General features: G+C 53.6%; 6 protein-coding genes across 6 annotated transcripts; 2 read left to right on the top strand and 4 right to left on the bottom strand.

Moving 5' to 3' along the window:
* Window positions 1–531: 531 nt before the first annotated feature.
* On the bottom strand, window positions 532–1,504 carry BDZ99DRAFT_503906 (uncharacterized protein; the record flags this gene model as incomplete). Its single annotated transcript, XM_033724001.1, has 4 exons — window positions 532–667; window positions 716–897; window positions 959–1,171; window positions 1,219–1,504. 4 exons carry the CDS (start codon window positions 1,502–1,504, stop codon window positions 629–631), a joined length of 720 nt encoding a protein of 239 aa, XP_033569423.1. The 3' UTR covers window positions 532–628.
* A 1,576-nt stretch (window positions 1,505–3,080) lies between these two features.
* Window positions 3,081–5,120, top strand: BDZ99DRAFT_454817 (MFS general substrate transporter). The gene is made up of 3 exons (XM_033718405.1): window positions 3,081–3,361; window positions 3,413–3,674; window positions 3,734–5,120. The coding sequence occupies exons 1-3, from the start codon at window positions 3,163–3,165 to the stop codon at window positions 4,911–4,913; spliced, it is 1,641 nt and encodes a 546-aa protein (XP_033569422.1). The 5' UTR covers window positions 3,081–3,162; the 3' UTR covers window positions 4,914–5,120.
* BDZ99DRAFT_468917 (uncharacterized protein) lies at window positions 5,108–5,504 on the bottom strand. Its single transcript, XM_033721373.1, has one exon. It carries the CDS (start codon window positions 5,447–5,449, stop codon window positions 5,198–5,200), a length of 252 nt encoding a protein of 83 aa, XP_033569421.1. The 5' UTR covers window positions 5,450–5,504; the 3' UTR covers window positions 5,108–5,197.
* Window positions 5,505–5,774: 270 nt separating this feature from the next.
* BDZ99DRAFT_454816 (MFS general substrate transporter) lies at window positions 5,775–7,557 on the top strand. The gene is made up of 2 exons (XM_033718404.1): window positions 5,775–6,176; window positions 6,230–7,557. The coding sequence occupies exons 1-2, from the start codon at window positions 5,827–5,829 to the stop codon at window positions 7,428–7,430; spliced, it is 1,551 nt and encodes a 516-aa protein (XP_033569420.1). The 5' UTR covers window positions 5,775–5,826; the 3' UTR covers window positions 7,431–7,557.
* A 5,273-nt stretch (window positions 7,558–12,830) lies between these two features.
* Window positions 12,831–14,409, bottom strand: BDZ99DRAFT_428539 (uncharacterized protein; the record flags this gene model as incomplete). The annotated part of the gene is made up of 3 exons (XM_033717191.1): window positions 13,519–14,409; window positions 12,939–13,464; window positions 12,831–12,887 (listed from the first exon to the last, which is right to left on the bottom strand). Coding segments are annotated over exons 1-3 (1,371 nt in total), but the record flags the coding sequence as incomplete, so codon positions are not given.
* A 1,989-nt stretch (window positions 14,410–16,398) lies between these two features.
* BDZ99DRAFT_482873 (uncharacterized protein) lies at window positions 16,399–16,785 on the bottom strand (the record flags this gene model as incomplete). The annotated part of the gene is made up of 2 exons (XM_033722532.1): window positions 16,399–16,568; window positions 16,620–16,785. The coding sequence occupies 2 exons, from the start codon at window positions 16,783–16,785 to the stop codon at window positions 16,399–16,401; spliced, it is 336 nt and encodes a 111-aa protein (XP_033569418.1).
* Window positions 16,786–18,846: the final 2,061 nt, after the last annotated feature.

The raw sequence follows: 18,846 nt of genomic DNA, 5'->3' as shown, positions 1-18,846 counted from the left end.
CCTATTTCCACTGCACCGTCCACACGAGCTCACACCGCCATTCTTTTACCAACCTCCCAGCCGCCTCCCAAGAAAGCTATACTCCACCTCTTCTCCTACTCTCTCAACACCATCGCTTACGGGCCGGTTAAAAGGTAGCTTAGCATCAACGGTGTCAATCTTTGTATCGTCGATGGAATTTTAAAAGCCTATCGGGATACCCTAGGTAGATGCAAAGAGTGCCCAAAGCTATGTCATGGTACTTTACTTAAATCAAGAATATAATTATCATCAAATATCCCACATAAAGGGATTGCCCATAGGGCGTCTTTGTAATTTCTTCATTCTGACCATTTCTAGCACTGATGACATAGGATAAGACTGAAATATTGCTCGCCTTGTTCGCATTGCTTTGCAGTACAATATCTTGCTAGGAGTCTGGGCACACTTGCTTACCACCGCTTGAGATGCTTGTGATAATTTTGGAAAGCCTGGTAAGCTCGCCGATTGCATGTATCAATTCTTTCATGCGGCGTGGACTTCATAAAAACAGAGAGAAGTAATTTTATGCATTGATAGGACAGTATACACAAATAAGTGGTCTAAATGCACATATCGCCATCGAATTTACCGTCTTCGAAGGGCTGACTTAGCAACCATCACCGTTGGGACGGCAGAAAGAGTAGGTCTGATCATCAATTAGCGAACGATCTCAAAGGGCAGGAATAAGACTTACGCCATCGGCTTCGCCAGACGAAAGTTTCATAGGGGAGGTTCCGCAAGCATTGGTGTCCTCCGAGAAGATAGGAACATCGCAGTAGGTCTCTGACCCATCATCATTCTGGCTGAAGGTGAAGACCTGGAAATCTCCGCAGCTCTGCTGGAGATGGGGCTTGAACATGATGTAGCCCTGGTCGCCTAGTTGAAGGATGAACTGTTAGTATCTGATCAAGAATGGTAGGATTGAAGACGAACGAACCGGACGCAGGAGTAAAAGTGTAAGTGTTTCCGGTGGCCACAGACTTGGTCCAGGTGAAGCTGGCTCCTGCAGTCAAGGTGGCAATGCCCTCTTCAGTTGCACCTGAAGTGCCGCCAAGGTTGATGGATACGGATTCGGAGATGGTAACAGTGATGGCGTGAGCAACAGCACAAGTGCCTCCCTTCCCGACAGTACAGTTGATATCATCCGACACTATATTTGGCATTAGCATGAGTAACGCGTGGAGGTTTACTGCTTACCCTTTACTCCAGCTCCCTCAATTTGAGCAGTGGATCGTTCGCAATACTGCTCGCAATTGAAAAAGTCCTGCCCGTCTGTTGGGGCAACTCCGTCGCTGCACTTGTCACGCTTCGACAGCATGCTGCGCTTGATGCGGCTGTTCTCGATCTCGGACAGCTGGTCTGGAGTCGCATACACAAGCTCACCATTCTCGTTGGGAATCAGGATATTGCGGTTCGCAAGAGGGGATGCGAATGCCAGCGGCAGGGCAGCGGCTAGTGCTAGAATAGTAGCGAAGTTGAGCATAATTGGAATTTGTGCGGAGGTAGAAGAGTGCAATGGCGTTTGTTTCATAGAGTTATTGGAGGAATTGATGCTCTGATGAGTTGTTCAACTGGAAACCACGGCTATTGTATTTATACCATTCAAACCCGTTTCCCACCCTTCTCAAGTCCCGTAAGGTCATCGCGCCGCCACCACCAACAGACCGCTATGAGCTGATGACTTCATTAATTCCATACTCTGCATTCGAAACGGCGCGGCTCTGTGGCTATCCTGCTCCAGAGAGGTGGTGCAGACAAAGCGCAGACTCGAAATAGAAGGTCAGCGAGGGAGAAGGATCAATGCGCTCTGGGCGCCGTCATTGAGAACAACTGCGAAGGGTAAAGGTATTTATGTAAAAGTGAAGATGAGGTCGAAACGTGCTTGATTGCAGACATTTGACTGGATATAAGGAATCCCAAAGCATGGACAGGCCTTGGGGACGACCATGGAGTCCGTTTTACAGGGGTGGTGATGGAGCTACGTAGGTGTTCACGGACCAAGAGGCTGAAGCGGACCCCAACTGTGTGTGCCAGGAACGAGTCCAATGGGCCACAGCGGCCAGTTCTTGTGGGGTAATCGATCGTTACGTTCATGCCCGTTTCGAAAGACGGGACGCAGGGAATGGTGTTGGGATATTTTGGGGGCGCTGAAAGAAGAAACGCAGTGCCTACCAAGGGTACTAATGTGTATTCTCGGTCTTCTGGATCATCATTTCGCGGAGCCTCAGCCGTCAATATCCGACTACAACACCTAAGGGACAGAGACTAGCTGTCTTCGAGCCTTTCTGCGAGGCATGCCAAGGGCACGTGGTGGCCGTTTGATAGGTACCACCAGCTGTACCACGGGTCGCAAATAAGCTGAGCATCTAGGCACCATGCTTAGTTTGACTGTGAAAGCCCAAGCTCTGCTTGTAAGCTTGATCCCTTCACGCCCTCATATCATGAGTTTCGTAGTGTAGAAGGAAGGTCTGGCGAAGTTGGAACTATCCGGCAATTTTTCAGATGCTCGCAGCCTTCAATTCTGAGCCTTGTAACTTTCGAATCTTCGAAGCTCGCTCATGAAAGAAATTCTTCGAGGTCATGCAACGAAGCCCAAAGCACTTTCTCCGTTGGAGATGACATCTTTGGTGGCCGACCTACTTTAGAAGCAAAACTATGGCAGAATGTGAATCCTTCAAGCCGTGAAGGTTGGGGATGGGGCCAAACCTCGTAAGCCGTTGATGAGCAGCCCAGTACTGATATATCTCAGGTCCTGTAATTCCCAAAGTCAACGGAACGGCTTCAAATGCGGTTGTGATGTAGTCAGGAGAATTTCGAGCCACGGCATAGTCTTGAATCGACGCTCTCAACCTTAGTTCAAGAATAAACCACGTGCAGTCAGTCAATTTACTCAAGTTTATCCTCTCTTTCTTTCCCATGCTGGAACGAGAACTGGTGTTTGTAGGTATATGGTAGATTGGAAGAGGTCTTCGGCAGGATCCGATATCCCCGCGAACTTCAATGGAGCTTGCTGCAGCTGGGAGCTGACTCACGTTAGGCCCGCCACAACCATGCTTATCGCACCTTTGTTCGACAACTGCTCCCCGAGACCAGCTAATGGACCTCCCGTGATACTTAGAAAAGTCAATTCCGCATTGCAGCATGTCGACGTCCCAGGATGAGCACCCTACCGAACAGAGCCCTCTCCTAGGAGATCCCATTCCCGACAATGGTTCAATTGAGAGAGGAAATGCCAATGGCGAAGACGGGAATGGGACACCCATTGCAGACGATTACAGCACCAGCAAGGCAATTCTTACCCTCGCAAGCATCTGGATGGGCGTGTTCCTGGCGGCAGCAGGTATGTATGCCAAGAGCCCAAAGCACCGGTATTATCACTAACAGCTCCCAGACGGCACCATGGTCGCTACACTTGCCGCTCCAATCTCCAACTCCTTCCACTCCCTGACGCTGTTGTCCTGGGTAGCATCATCCTATTACATAGCCAACGCGGCCCTCCAACCGCTCAGCGGCCGGTTAACCGATATTTTTTCCCGGAGGACAGGATTAGTCTTCTCCAACATATTTTTCGCCGCTGGGAATTTGATATGTGGTCTGGCTACGAAACAATGGGTGGTTATCTTTGGGCGTGTAGTCGCAGGAATGGGTGGAGGGTGAGCTCTCAAAACCAATATTGTTTGGCGCCCGAAAATGCATTGCTAACAGAGTACAGCGGCCTCACAGCCATATCCACCTTTGTAACCACCGATATAATCCCTCTGCGAAACCGAGGCCTCTGGCAAGGCTTTGGTAACCTATTCTACGGCCTAGGTATGGGCGTTGGCGGTGTCTTAGGTGGGTGGATATCGGACACATGGGGTTGGCGCAACGCCTTCCTTATACAAGTCCCATTCATCGTGGTATCCTGCGCTCTGGTTTGGTTCACGGTAAAGATACCAGTGAAGGAAAAGAATGTCTCCAGGATCAGGCGCGTCGACTTCCTCGGTGCTGGTACCCTCGTTGTATCTGTCGTCCTACTCCTCCTTGGCCTAAATTCCGGAGGAAATGTAGTCCCGTGGACGCACCCTCTTGTGCTGGTCTCGCTGCCACTGTCAGCAGTCTTCCTAGGCCTATTTATATACGTGGAGGACCGCGTTGCAGCTGAGCCCATCATCCCTGTCCGGCTACTCGTGGATCGTACGGTGGCCTGCGGATGTCTCACGAATTGGTTCTGTACGATGTCTGCCATGATGATAACGTTCTACGTCCCCGTGTACTTCCAAGCACGTGGTCTGTCAAGCTCACAGGCAGGGGCTCGCATCATCCCGACTTCCGTTGGGGCTGCTGTCGGCTCGTTAGGTGCCGGCTACATCATCAAGGCTACAGGCCGCTACTATATACTCAACGCGATAATTGAGGCGATCCTGGTTACTCCTTACATCCTCATAGCCGCAACGTTCAGCGCGAGCACCCCCGTTATCCCACCACTCATCTACCTTTTCCTCTCTGGTGTCGGATATGGCGGAATGCTTACAGTCACTCTGCTTGCGTTTATCGCCGCAGTAGACCACGAGCACCAGGCCGTCATTACATCAGCTTCGTATGCGTTCCGTTCCACCGGCAGCACTATCGGGATCACCATTGCGTCGGCCGTGTTCCAGAACGTGCTCAAGTCACAGCTGTGGGCGACATTCGGAAATGAGGAGGGCGCCGCAGCGATCATTGCTCGGATCCGAGACAGCATCGACGAGGTGAAGAATCTGCCGCCAGAATGGAAAGATGCGGCGATAGAGTGTTACATGACTGCGTTCAGAGGCGTGTGGGGTACAGCGCTTGGGATTGCGGTTCTCGGCGCAGCGGTAAGTCTGGGAATGAAGGAGCATTTCCTGCATACGAACTTAGCCCGAAAGTAAGAGCCGCAATGCCTCAGCATGGGTTTGCGAACACTCTTTGCTACAAGCAACAAGACGGTGTACGCATACACACGACGAGACATGTGGAGGATCACAATTTTGAGCATTTCGTCGTCCAGTAATGCTCTGAAGCTTACATCTAGCACGTGATCTAAGAAATCACATAGCCAAAAGGCTCTCAGTTGGTCAACGAGCGTAAACAAGCAGCCATATATTGTATATATCCATAGATTTCGCGTCCTTACCTTGTATCTCTTCACTGCATTGTGCATTTCCTCAAACGGTCAGCTCAGATGGGCCCCCGATGTCGGCAGAGTCTGGCTCCAACTCCGGCCGCGGACTGAGGCGTTCTTGCACCCAGTCATGCCCTCCATACGAAGATGCGTGCCCACGAACTGTCTTCTAGACGAGCTTGCGAGTACTAATAACATGGCGAACCCCCCTGCAAGAAACTTCTTAAGACTCGGCTTCTTATTGGACCAGCCGTTCAGGATCGGGCTCCGGCACACTCCGCTCATACCTGCATACGGTACCATCGCAGTATGCCCCAGCGAAGGCAGACTGTCGTTTATACTCCGAGCTCGGAGTAGACGTCCGTTCCATCTCAATTCTGTAAAAGCATTCGGACTGAGTTGTAGGCGAAGGCCGAGCCCTTTTATCCGCGCATGACAGGATATACCTAGGGTTCCAGCAAATACGCAGGCTGCAAAGGAGAAAAGAAGCTGCGTACATCTCCGCCGGCTGCTGGTTGCCGTTGCCCCTGCTTGACGTCGATGACGGCGTCCACCTCACATGCCGCATTTACCGTGCAAGAGGACCGATAGCTTCAGCCAGCGCCATCATACATAATACAGCCGCAACCCTTCGCTATGCCTCCATTCACATCGTCTTTCGCTTGGGCAATACGTCTGGAATGTCAAGAACTACATCCTCCGCGTCGTCGGTAGCTTCGAAATCGAATGAGGAGGAAGCGCAGCCGGCATCAAATGGTGTAGTTCGCGACGAGGAAGCCGCGATCCCGCAAGGAGAAAAACAGCTGCAGGCTGGCGAGGAGAACCGCTATCTGGTCAAGTTCAAGGAAAACGACCCCACGAATCCAAGGGATTGGAAGTTTGCGTACAAAGTATGGATTACTATCCAACTGGGCTTTCTGGCACTGGCGGCGAGTACGGCTTCCAGCATTATAGGTCCCGCAGGGAATACGATTGCGGAGTATGCGAGTGTGAGTCGTGAAGTCTCTGTGCTATCAGTCTCCCTCTACATGTAAGTTCCTTCTCTCCCTGCCATTATCAGCAACTATCTAAACCATCATCTAGTCTCGGCTTTGGCTTCGGCCCTCTATGCTGGGCCCCCATATCCGAAATCTGGGGCCGCCGGTGGAGCATCCTCCCCGCCTTCTTCATCCTAGGCCTCTTCTCCATCGGCACCGCCGTCAGCAAGAACGCTGCCTCCATCTTCCTCACCCGCTTCTTCGCCGGCCTCTTCGGCTCTGCTCCCGTGAGCAATGTATCCGCCGCACTCGGCGACATCTGGGACCCCAAAGTACGCGGCAGCGCCATCAACTTCTACGGCATTATGGTCGTCGGCGGCCCAACCATCGGACCCGTCATCGGTTCCGCACTCCTCGTGAACCCATCCCTAGGCTGGCGCTGGACCGAGTACATCACAGCCATCTGGGTCTTCGCCACCTTCGCCCTCACCGTCTTCTGCCTACCGGAGGTCTACAGTCCCGTCATTCTGAAATGGAAAGCCCAAGCCATGCGCAAAGAAACCGGAAACGACGCCTACTTCCACCCCCACGAGCAGATGAAGCTCGATGCCAACAGCATCCTAACGAAACACCTCTCTCGCCCTCTCCGAATGTTATTTACCGAGCCCATGGTCACCTGCATCGCCTTCTACGCCTCCTTCGTCTACGGCATCCTCTACCTCACCATCGAAGTCTTCCCCATCGTCTTCGAAGAAAACCGCGGCTTCGCGCCCGTCGTTGGCAGCCTCCCCTTCCTCGGCCTGCTCGTCGGCATCATACTCTTCGGCACCACCATCAACCTTGCCAATGAGCCCCGCTACCGCCGCATCTCCCTCGCCGCGAAGGGCCGACCCGTCCCCGAAGCTCGCTTACCGCCCATGATCGCAGGCAGTCTCATTTTCCCCACCGGGCTTTTCTGGTTCGGCTGGACCGCGGGCCCGGAGTACCACTGGGCGATCCCGACGGTTGCGGCCATGTTCATTGGCGGGGGCTTCAATCTTATCTTCCAGCAGTGTATAAATTTCCTGATCGATACGTATGGCTTGTATGCTGCGAGCGCGGTGTCGGCGAATACGTTCCTGAGGAGTCTCATGGCCGCGGGCTTGCCGCTGGCTGCGCAGCCGATGTTCCACAATCTGGGCGTTGGGCCAGCGTCGTCGATTCTGGGGGCGGTGGCGGTGGCGGCGATACCGGCGCCGTTGATCTTTTGGAGGTATGGGTTGGCGCTGAGGAAGAGGTCGAAGTTTGCGCCCGTCTTAGAGGACTAGGGGGGTTTCCTTTGTGGCATAGCGTTTGATATGCATAGCGCAGCTAGCGGACAAAAGTTTTAATCTAGAAGTATCCTTTTTTTTTAAAAAAATAATTAGCTTTGCAATACACAATCATGTATTCTCGTGCCTGTATATGACAGTTTGAAGTCTTACGGTACCGTTCGCAAGACCGGATGAGCTAGAAGACTCCCGTCTTGAGCGCTTGCTAACCTCGCTGAGGCATCATGAATATTGTCAAGCAACTGTCTACATTTAGCTTGCTAATGGAAATCTCGAATTGGAACGGATACCTAGCAACCAAGAGTACGCATACCATCTCCACATTGACGATAATGCCTTGATACGGGTTGAATCCTAGAAAGTCTACATCCCATCTTCCGATGGCTAGCAATCAGGGCAATCGCACGCCCCCCCCTAAACAACACCTCCCCCCCGGTGCCCATCGTGCTCCCGCTATCCGAAGTCCCTCAAAACGTGATTGTAGAATGACATGACCCAAACGTCTTCTTCTTCGCCCAACGACAACCTTTCCTCAGGGCACCTCAGACAGCATTCAAGCACCTCGCAACACTAACGCCCCTCTCCTCGTATATGCCCGTGGCCACTAACCATCCCCCATCTCCCCTCCCAGCCCATCCCTAAGCATACAGAGTAGCACAACCCATCAAACAGGCAGCATACATACCCAACCCACCAAGCCCGCGGCCATGCTCCCAAAGCAACAACGTGTACACCAGCCCCACCACCGCCCACCGCCCAGCGTCCCCCGCTCCCCCTTTCATGGATCCAAATGCGATAATCAGCATAACTACCATCTTGCCCTCCTTCTAACCTAGCCTAGTCATGGCCCCCTTCCAGCCCATGAACGCTGAAACCCCCCTCTCCCTCGTAGATTGTTCCTAGATGGTCAGTTAGCACCGCATAGCAAATCCGGGGCCTACCTTCCTTCCCTCTGCACCCGTGTCCACCACTACCCCACCGCGTGGGTGCCCCCCCCGCCACCTTTTCGAGAAGCCCGAAAACGCCATGGACTCACCGTCTTGACGGAACCGCTAAGCTCACCAGGACACCTCGGACAGTGCTGAGCAGACCTAGGTCGCAGTGGACGCGAGTAACCAAGTAATCGTTCACAGCGCACGCAAGTTGTCGGATAACGGGGATACACCACTTCTCCATTTTTCGTAATTACATACAATCCCCCCTTCCACCCCACCTCAGAAAACTCAGAACCCAGACACCTCGCCTCGGCCATTATGCATCTATCCATCCACAGTGGGTATACGCACGCCATCCGCGCAACGCGGAGAGAGAGAAAAACAGGGTCGCTATCGCTAGCTCGCTTCCGTCCGCAGCGCAATGGGTCGAATTTTCAGGAACTCGCAGCCAACTCAACAAGAGAAAAAGGAGCAAAAAAGAGGAAAAGTCGCCGCGCCGCCTATCTCAGAGCGCGCGGCTCACAGGGGTATAGAGTAGAAAATCGTCGTCGTGGTGGTGTGTATGAAGGGGCCCAGGTGCAGCGTGTTCTCGCCGTTGATGTGGCTCGCGGTCGTCGCTCCAGCTCCTAGAAGCGAAGAGACGCGCTTAGCATTTTTACGACTCCTCATTGCTGTTGTCCGCGCGCCTCTGCTGGATCCTCGCGCCCGCCCGCCTCGACAACGCTGCCGCCGCTCGCGAACTCTCCGCGAGAGCGTCGTCATTTAGCTCGTTCAGCTGTCGCAGGGCTTCCTTCATCTTTGCCATCTGCCGAGGCGAGTTAGCAGGCTGCGCCGATCGGGGACGAGGAGGGTTGCTGACAGTGCCGAGGGCCTCTCTGGGCCGCCTCTCCTCTCCACCAACACCGCCAGCGTAGTGAGCCGACTCACCTGCCTCAAGTCCACCGGCCTCAGTGCCAGCGTCCGCCCCCGACCACACCGAATCCGCATCAGCGCCGGGATTAGCCTGCTCCCCGTCCTCGCTCTCCTCGTCCACCTCCGCGACGGTGTCGATGCTCCTAGGCTCGCCGACAGTGGCAGCAGCACGCGCGACGCGATCTCCCGCAGAGAGTATATTTTCGAGCCGCTTGTTCTTCTCTTTCAAAAGCTCATTCTCTTTCTCCAGCGGCTCAATCATCGCAAGGTGTTTGCGCACGACATCGCCCTTCATCCTTTCCATCTCCCTCATCAGACCATCCCTCTCCTCCACAACATCAGCATGTTGGGCACGAATGTCCTTATCTGCCTTGATGGCTTCCTTGCGGCGCTCGAAGAAGGCTTCCAGTTTTCGGGCGACCTGATCTATAGCCTCTTCTTCCTCTTGGTCAGCTTCTGCTGCAAAGTCTTCCAACTTCACCCCCTCGAGCGGGGATTTTTCGCCACCATCATCCTCTGGTATGAATCCATCCTGAACAATCCGCAACAGATGCGCTACCCGGGCATAACGTGCTTTCTTTTCGGCGCGGTCGTTCTCATACTTCCGTTCTTGCTCTTGGAGGGCCTCTGCCGTCTCCTGGCGGTGTTGATGGACGACATCTTCCAATTCCTTGGCATGATTGGACTGCGCTTCCAGGAGTGAGGCGGCGCTAGACTGTCCTGCGTCCTGCAGGGATTGTTTGGTTGTTAGGAGTTCCTGTTGGGTAGATTCAAGGGCCTTGGATAATTCGCTGAAGCTTTCCTCATGCTTGGACAGCAGGTCGTTCTTGCTCTTCAGGCCATCCTCCGAGGCCTTCAGTTCCTCTTCCTTTTCCTGTAGGCGTTGAATGTAAGTTTCTTCGAGAGTAGATTTCAGACTCTCCACCTCTTCAGCATGCTTGAGCTCTAACTCTTTCTCCTGTGCAAGAGCTTCTTCATATTTCACTTCCATCTCCTTCAAAGCTTTCGAGGAACTGTTCTCCATTCCCTTCGTTAGCTCAGCAACCGCGTCTTCGTGAGCTTTATCAGCCGCAGTCTTCTCCTCTGAAAGCTTCTCATATTGAGCTTGGATCTCGCCGAGCTTGGCCTGCACAGCGGCGAGGTCATTGGAGTGGCCATCCTTGAGTTCCTCCCTAAGCAGCGCGATAGCATCCGCGTGAGCTTTCTCGGTACCAGAGAGCTTTTCGGTGAGTTCGTCGTGCTTGGACTGAAGAGTAGCTAGTGCTTCGGTATGCTCAGCTTTCAAGGAGTCGGTAAGATGAGCGATGGCGTCGGCGTGAGACTGTTCGATCTCCGTGTTCTCAGCGACGAGGGCATCGTGTTTAGCTTGTAGATCGGCGATAGAAATTTTGTGGGTTGATTCCAAGTCGGTTTGCAAAGACGACAACTCCAGTAGATGCTGTTCCGCAGTTTTGTCCTTCTCTTCAGTAAGCGCCACAAACTTCGTCTGCATGTCATTGATAAACGCGCTTGCGTTGTCGTCCATTTCTTTTTCTAAGGCTTTCAATTCTGTCTTGTGTTTCGCCTCAATAGTCATTTTCTCTTCCTGAAGAGCGTCATGCCTGGCTTGAAGGTCGTCGATCAGCTTTTGAGACGAAGAATCGGTGTCGGCCTTCACGGCCTCGATCGCCAAACTGTGTGCTTCTTCGGCAGCAGTCTTCTCCTTCAACAAGGCTTCGTATTTCGCCTGCAGCTCCTCAATAGCCTGCCTGGAGGAAGCATCGGTGTCGGCCTTGACGGCCTCGATCGCCAGTGTGTGTGCTTCTTCGGCGGCTTTCTTTTCCTCAAGTAGAGTATCGTGTTTCGACCGCAAGTCGTCAATAGCCCTGGATGATTCTTCGGAGTCAGCTTTGAGTGCCTCGATCGCTACAGCATGCGCATCCTCGGTAGTTTTCTTTTCTTCAAGAAGAGCATCGTGTTTTGCCTGCAGCTCATCAATCGCCTGCCTAGAGGAAGCGTCGGTGTCGGCCTTGAGTGCCTCGATGGCCAAAGTATGCGCATCCTCGGCAGCGTTCTTTTCTTCGAGTAGGGCATCGAGTTTCGTCTGAAGGCTGTTGATCGCCTCCTGAGTACTAGCATGGGCTTCCTCAGCGGCCTTCTTTTCCGCGTGCAGAGTTTCTTTTTCAGTCTTGACGTCAATCAGCTCCTTTTCAAGAGTGTCCAATTCAGTTTTCAAAGCGTCGAGGTCCTGTCCATGTTCATTCAGCAGCTGCTCCTTCTCCTTTTCAAGAGCATCATGCTTAGCCTCTGCAGTCGTCTTATCCTCCAACAGCGAGTCATGTTTAGCTTGGAGCGCGTCAAACTGTTTCTTAGCATCTCCTTCCAGGTCAGCTCGGATAGATTCAATCTCTTCATCGTGGTCTTTTCCAATGGATTGAAGGTCCTGATTGTGCCGGTCTTCAGCAGTCTCAAGCTCGGACTTGAGTTTCTCAACCTTATGTTCCGCTTCCTCAAGTTCAGCTCGAACCTTGGCTACGACCGCAGAAGATTCAACGTCCTGCTGCTGGGAGAACTTCTCGAAAGTTTCCATGGACTTCTTGAGGCTTTCGTTCTCGTCCTTCAGACGTTCAAGGTCAGCTGCGTCAGAGGCGAGCTGGTCGTTCACATAGTCGAGTTGTTTCGAGAGCTCTTCAGCTTCGTCCGTTTTGGCTTTCAATGCGTCCGCATGGGAGCGTTTGAGGTCCGCAACTTTCTCCTGGAGGTTCCCGTTCTGTTGTTGGAGGTCTTCGACAATTTTGCTACCATCGGTCTCCCCTTGTTGGAGGGACTTGATCTGGTCCTGTAGGCTATCCAAGGTACTGACGTGTTTCGACACCTCCTCGTCTTTGGCGCGAAGGGCAGCCTCATGTTCTTCGTTCCGGGCACGCAGTTCTTCCTGCAATCTCGTTGTCTGTTCCTGGTGCGATTTCTCCAAGCTCTCGATTGTCTCGTCAGACTGGTGTTGCAGAGCCTCCAGCTCTTCTTGCAGCTGGTTTATCCGTGTCTCTGCCGTCTGTTTGTATCCGTTCAACTCGTCACTATGGCTTTGTTGGAGAGAGGTGATCTGGGACTGAAGTTCGTCGACGAGTGATCGCGACTCGGTATGTTTCTCGTTGAAGGACCGCTCAGCTTCCTCGAAAGCCTCTTTGTGCTGAAGGTCTTTTGCAGCAATATCCGCTTCGAAAGCTTTCCGGACTCCAGCAAATTGCTCGATTTCCTCATCCCGTTGTCTGAGCTCGTCGGTGTGTTTCTTCTGGAGTTCCGCGATCTGGCCCTGGATGTCGGAAAGAGCTTTCTGAGCTGTCTCGTGCTCTCCTTTCAGAGTGTTGAGCTGGTCGGTATGGTCTTTGCTCAGCGTGGACAGCTTGATCTGGAGATCTTCCACGGCTGCTTGAGCTTCGGAATGCTGCAGTTTCAAAGCCTCGTACGCCGCCTTGTGTGCGTCAGAACCGCTTGCCAGCTCAGCCTTCTCTTTCTTCAGACCATCGATGAGAGCTTGTTGGTCTCCGTGTTTTTGTCTCCAAGATTTCCTCTCATTCGCCCACTCTGTTTCTTTTGTTGCGAGTTCAGCATCGAGTTGATCCAAGACCTGTTGAAGTTCAGTTGAGTGCTCTGCTTCGTGCTTCGCGGTCTCACTGACCTCTTGCTTCTTGGCCTTGGCCGTAGCAAGCTCGCCCTCAAGCTTTTCCTTCTGGTCACGAAGCTCCCTGGTCTCAAACGCAAATTTGTTCTCCATCTGGTCGATGAGAGACGACTGCAGAGGTGAAGCCTTCGGCTGCCCCTGTACCTGTGTGTCTGCCAACAGCTTTTCCTTCTCTGCAATCAACGTGTCTTTCTCGAGCAACTGCTTCTTGAGCTTCGTCGTTTCCTTTGTGAGCTTCTCGTTGTCTTTCTTCAGCTTGTCGCTCTCTTCTTGCATGGTTTCCCGTAAGGTGGTTTCCTTCAGGAAGTCCTGCATTATCTGTGCACTCCTCCTCTTCCTCTCCTCGAGGTCGGTGTCGGTCACAGAGCCACTGGGAGCAGTGTCTGGCCTAGCGGTCTCCTCGGCGACAGCTTCGACGTCAGACGGAGAAAAGGGCGTAGAGCGCAACTCGACTTCGGCATCGGATACGGACTTGTCTTTCGAGAGGTCGGCCTTGGGAGGTCCGCTCAAGGCAGGGGACTTTCTATTCACTGGTGTTAGCGGTGCTTGGATACATCACAGATTTGCTCTCGCCTACCCTTTGGCCAGGCTAGAGGTGCTAGCAGCCACAGTAGACGAAGCGGTGGAAGATGTTGAAGGCTTCTTAGAGTGTCCTGGAGTGGCCCGTGAAGTTGTGGTGGGCGCCTTGGCGGTGGTACTGGGACGCGTCGTTGTCGGCCTAGTTCCAGCCGCCAGCGACATCCGTGGGGGCGGACGAGCTGCTCCTGTATCTGTTGTACTTGTTCGCGATGAGACTGCTGGGCGTCGGGGTGCGCTTGTACTGGGTGGTGCAACTGTTGATCGCCTCTCTGCGGCGGAGCCTGCCTTGGAAGGTGAAGCCCTCGTGGTCGACGATGAAAGTGTTGACGTCCGCCGTGTGCCATTGAGGCCCGGCTTCTTGTTCTCATCTCCAGAGGTGAGAGAAGCAAAGTCATGATCGTGATCTGAGCCCGCTGTCTTCGAGGATGAAGTTGTGCCTGCTCGCCGAACTGTCGAGCCGGGAACTGGGCGCGTCGGGGGCTTGCTCAGACTCGATCCCAGGGTGGATTGACGTGTTGAAGAGGTTGTCAGAGGCTTCGCGGGCGTCGTCGATAGTCGGGAGGTGGTGGTCGGGCGTTTTGCTGCAGACCCAGCTGCCGACGACGCAAGGGGGCGCCGGGGAGCAGCAGGATCCGGCTTCGAAGCTGTGCTAGAAGCAGTCGTCTTCCTCTTCGCAGCGGTGGCAGAGTCGGGCTTCGTGGAGGGCGTTGAAGCTTCTGCAGCATTCGCAGGGGTGGCTTCACTGGCGTCTGAAGCCGTAGGCGGCGGCTCTGAGATCTCCGCCATGCTGTCTAGACAGGCTGTCTAGCTGAGGGAATCCGACGAGGCTCGAGAGTCAGTGACACCCGCAGCGTTGGGGTGACGATGGCGGTCCCCCTCGAGGGCTTTGATGGTGGTGATGTTGGAGGTTCGACGCGCCTGCCCCTGCGATAAATGTGCTGTTCGCGGGGCGCCAATGCGGGAGCTAATTGGGCCACGACGCCGAATATCCCTAGTTCCACCCCACGTTATCCCAACCTCACCTGTATTGGTGTGATGGGCAAGCACAGCGGCGTGATGCCAGCCTGGCTGCTGTGCTGGAGCGGGGTGCAGGAACGGGTGCCAATGATGGCTGTCAACGCACAGACGACGGGCCGTGTGTGAAGTTTCTCCTGAAACGAACAGGTCCGGTGGAAAGGGGTACCGGTTTACTGATTAGTATCCTGTGGCACGGATATCTTATCAATGGTTGACATTTCCGCTCAGAGACTCCATCAAAAGGTCACATTGGATGCTCTTAAGAGCCGGTAGGGGCCAGGTGAGAGCTTCTCTCGTAGGCTTCTGTCTCAGTCGACATTGTGCGTCTCAAAGGCCATCGGCTGTCTCTCCTACACCCCACGTTGACTCAGTCTCAATGCCAGCCTGTCAACACGTCTCAGCGTGCAAACTATGGAACTCTCGTCATAGGTTTCAGGTGGGGGTTGAGCCATGAGCCAGGGCCCCTGACGCCTGTCTCCACCAACCAAATCTGCCTTGATATGAGGGGTTTAACGATGTGCAGTTGTAACGGCCGTTTTTCCACACGAAATTACGGATACCAAGAGCCGCCCGCCCGATTCGCAACCTTGAATTCTCTACATCATGTATTCTTGAAGACGGATAGGTCAGGGGCACCATTTAGTGCTTCCTGTACTCTCAAAACGCACAGTTCTACTCACAGTAATAAGCCGGCGTCCAAAACACATATGCCCAAGTTGGCCTCCCGGATTACAGCCTCGAGTTCTTGACATCATCTGTTCTCAAAGACGGACAATTCAGGGGTACCATCCAAAGCTTCTGGTAGGGTCAAAGCGTACAGCTCTTGCCACACGTCTAGGAGAATACCAAACTTGGCCCCCTGATTTATGGCCTCGAGTTCTTCCCATCATATATTTTTAAACGCGGGTGGGCCAGGGGTACCATCTAATATTTTCCGTACTGTCAGAACGCATAGCTCTACTCACGGTAACGCCTGCTTCCAACACGAACCTAAGATCAGCCTCCTAATTTGCAACCTCGAGCCTTTTACATCTTATGATCTCAAAGACGGGTATGCCAGGGGTACCATCCGGAGTTTCCCATACTGGCAAAACGTATACTCCTTGTTACGGGTTTTTGAGGAACATCCAATGCCAGGTCTAATTTGTGATGTTGCAAAGGCTACACTCTAACTAGGTTTTGCTGGGCAGGGCCAGACGCGTGTAACCAGCATCATATCAAAGCTAACGTGATTCCTCTTTTACGAATTCCACTTCTTGTTTAAGACTTTTTAGAAACACCGGCGGACCTTGTTACGATGCCAAAAGAGTGTATCAGGACGTTGTGAGCCCCGGTCCGATTCGTAAAGCTCGGAGCGGAAATATTGTCTGAGTTACTATTCACGTGCTGTAGGATTTCAGATGGCGAAAGCTTAATATGAGCAGGAGCACTCAAGCGCCAGTCCGATTTGTGGGCCCCGGATCTTACGTCTTACCTGAAATTCTTTCCACCTACAAGAGGACTTCAATCAGCGGTATGAGAGTGTCAACAGGAGAGATGAACCACCGGTCCAATTCTAATTGTCCTTATCTTTACATCTCGCCCGGAAACTTTCTGTATCCAAAGCACCTCAAACAGCGTTAATCACTCATCAAAACCGGCAAATTTCATGCTCGTTCAAACGCCATTGCCATTACTCCCCAAATCATCTCTCATCCCGAACCTGTTTTCCACGTCTATACCACCCCCGAAGCTCCTCCAGCACTCTATCTACTGCTCCAAAACTCCTCTCTCTCTCTCCCGACTTCCACCTCCGGAAACAACTCCCACAAGCCACCACTCTCCCCTCCAAACGATCCCCCAGAAGCACCCACCCTCCCGCTCAGAACATGGACGAATGCCTCCTCGGCGGCGGCTCCCTCTTCGGCCCCATAGGCACTGGGGCCCACTCCCCGTACCCCGCCCACTGCAGGTGCTGGTACGCCTTGAGGCACTCCTTTTGCGCCCAGCCCTGCGCGTCCAGGTTCTCCAGCCGCACGCAAAGCCACCACCCTTCCGCAAGTATTAGCAGTTATCATTGAATAAGGAGCGAGGAGGGCGTACCATCTGCCCGCTTCTTCGTCACGAGGATCATATCCCCCTCCGTGAGCGTCAGCTCGCCGTGGATAGTGGCGGCGAAAGGGAGCACGACACGGTAGACCGTGAGGTCGGAGGAGAGGACGGTCACGCGGTGGACGATGCTGCGCGCCTGGTCGTTGTTCTGGGCCATCTTTGTGCGTGGTTAGACGTGAGGGGTGGGAGAGGGTAGGGTAGGCTTACTGTTGCGGGGGAAGTTTGTCCAGAAGGGTAGTGTTTATGGCGAAAGAAGCGACAGTGACGGCGACGCGGAACGGAGAAGAGGCGGCGAGAGGGCGGCGAGAGGGTGGAGAGGAGGCACGCTGTCGGCGGCTGTTGTAGAGGAAGAGGAGCTCGACCTGTGACCTGATCGGAGCTTTTGGCGGCTTCTTTGCTGCTATGCGGACGACGAAGAGCTTGGGCAACGAGGAGACGTGCTGCTGAGCAATGGTAACGCTGTTGTGAGATCTTGCGGCCGAAAAAATAAAAAGAGAAGCAGGAGGCGAGTGTGGACGTCAGTTAAAACACCGCGGATTGTGCGTCACGTGCTCTCAACACTTCAACGTTACGCCCCATCAAGAAGGAATAACGGCTTCAAAACAGCTTTCACCGCGTTTTATACGCTTTATAAGGATCTGTAGATCTTTGGAACACCTCTCAGATCGCTATAGGAATGGTAGTATCGCACTGAGGGTCCTAAATCGCCCCCTTCAAGAGTGTGGTTGCTATAAGGGCGCAGTTGGCGGAGGTCCTTCAAGGTGAGATCCAATTTCACTCCCGCGCACCCAACTTAGGTCCTCCAGGGTCATGCTACTAGGAAGTCCTTCCTGTGCAGTCTCTCGCAGCCTCAAGCCGGCTTCCAGATGTCCTTCGCCCTCGAAAAGCCGCACGACCATCTTATCAATTCACGGCCCGGCCCGCCAGCCCTCAGTGCTGTGCTCGCAAACCTGCCGCTTCCACTTGTTTCTATGCCGTACGTTCAAAATCAGGCCAGTGGCAATGCTCTTTTGCCCGGTATCCTACACCCTCGTGCCGCTCCCGTCGTCTCCTTAGCCTTAACAAGCCGAACCATACTGCTAACAATACGCGGCCCGATCCGCCTATCTTCATCACTGGCCTCGCAGAAATAACGCCGTCCAATCGATTCTATGCCGCACGCTCAACAGCAGGCTATTAGTGCTGCTCTACTGTCCCGGTCCCCCGCCGCCGCCGCCCCGCCCATGACTAGTGAACGCTCCTCAACTACGCTACGCCGAAGTTAGGCCCCCCGATACCCGCTTTCACTCACTACCTACCGCCGCCTGACACACAAGTCCGCCGCCTCCACGACTTTCCAGGACCCAGCCACTCCAGCGCAGGGGCCACCTCAAATTCCTCCTCTGGGGTATAAAGCAAGGGCACCCCCCACCCCCAAACTTCCTTTCCAGCAACAACCTCGAGGTAGCCAGGCCTCGAGGTTAGTGAGGGGGCAGCAACATCAAGTGCACTAAGTCCTTATGGAGGGAGAATCAACAGTGACGCTCGAGACGATCTATGTGGAGGGACGGATGGGTTCAAAACTTCGCGAACAGCGCCGCCATGGTTCTAGCGGAGCAAAACGACGAGAACAAGAACGTCATGGTACGGTAGAGGGCTAGCGGAGTAAAGCGATGAAAACAAGAACGTCATGGCACTGTGGCGGAGAAGGGGGCATCAAACTACCACTCGCCAGAGCCGCGATGACTTGGGGAGGAGCAAAACAGATGCAACAGGCGACTCATGGAGTGTCTGTTGGAGAACCTTGGGGACATTGGTTGTCGGGCCTTGTGCCGGAGACTGAAGCTTCTTGCGTGCTGAATACCTTCAAGATGTGGCGGTTTGTGGTGATGAGTAGCTGAATTAGAGCAGTCAGTTGTCCTCCATCTTGAGTATGTAGTGATCTTCTCTGCTGTGTTGGGTTGTAGCTAAAGAGTGCTCGATTTGGAGGTCACTACGAGACCATCCTCACTTCAATACCATAATTAGAGGATGCCATCTACAGTCTCGCATAGCTAATCGCCTACTCGAAGCCTGTCGAGTGATTAATATCCCAAGCTCTGATACCTATTCACTGTCCCATGATCTCCCTTTCCTAGCTCCTCCTGTTGGCGAAGCCGCCTTCTAGACCCCCCAGATCCGACTACTCCCAAACACCCTCTCTTCGCCATCCTCCAGCACCACCCGAAAACTACCACCA

The sequence above is a fragment of the Mytilinidion resinicola genome (assembly GCF_010093595.1).
Source record: "Mytilinidion resinicola strain CBS 304.34 unplaced genomic scaffold BDZ99scaffold_32, whole genome shotgun sequence".
NCBI lineage: Eukaryota > Fungi > Ascomycota > Dothideomycetes > Mytilinidiales > Mytilinidiaceae > Mytilinidion > Mytilinidion resinicola.
The sequence above is the reverse complement of the archived record's forward strand: the minus strand, read 5'-3'. Positions and strand labels throughout refer to the sequence as shown.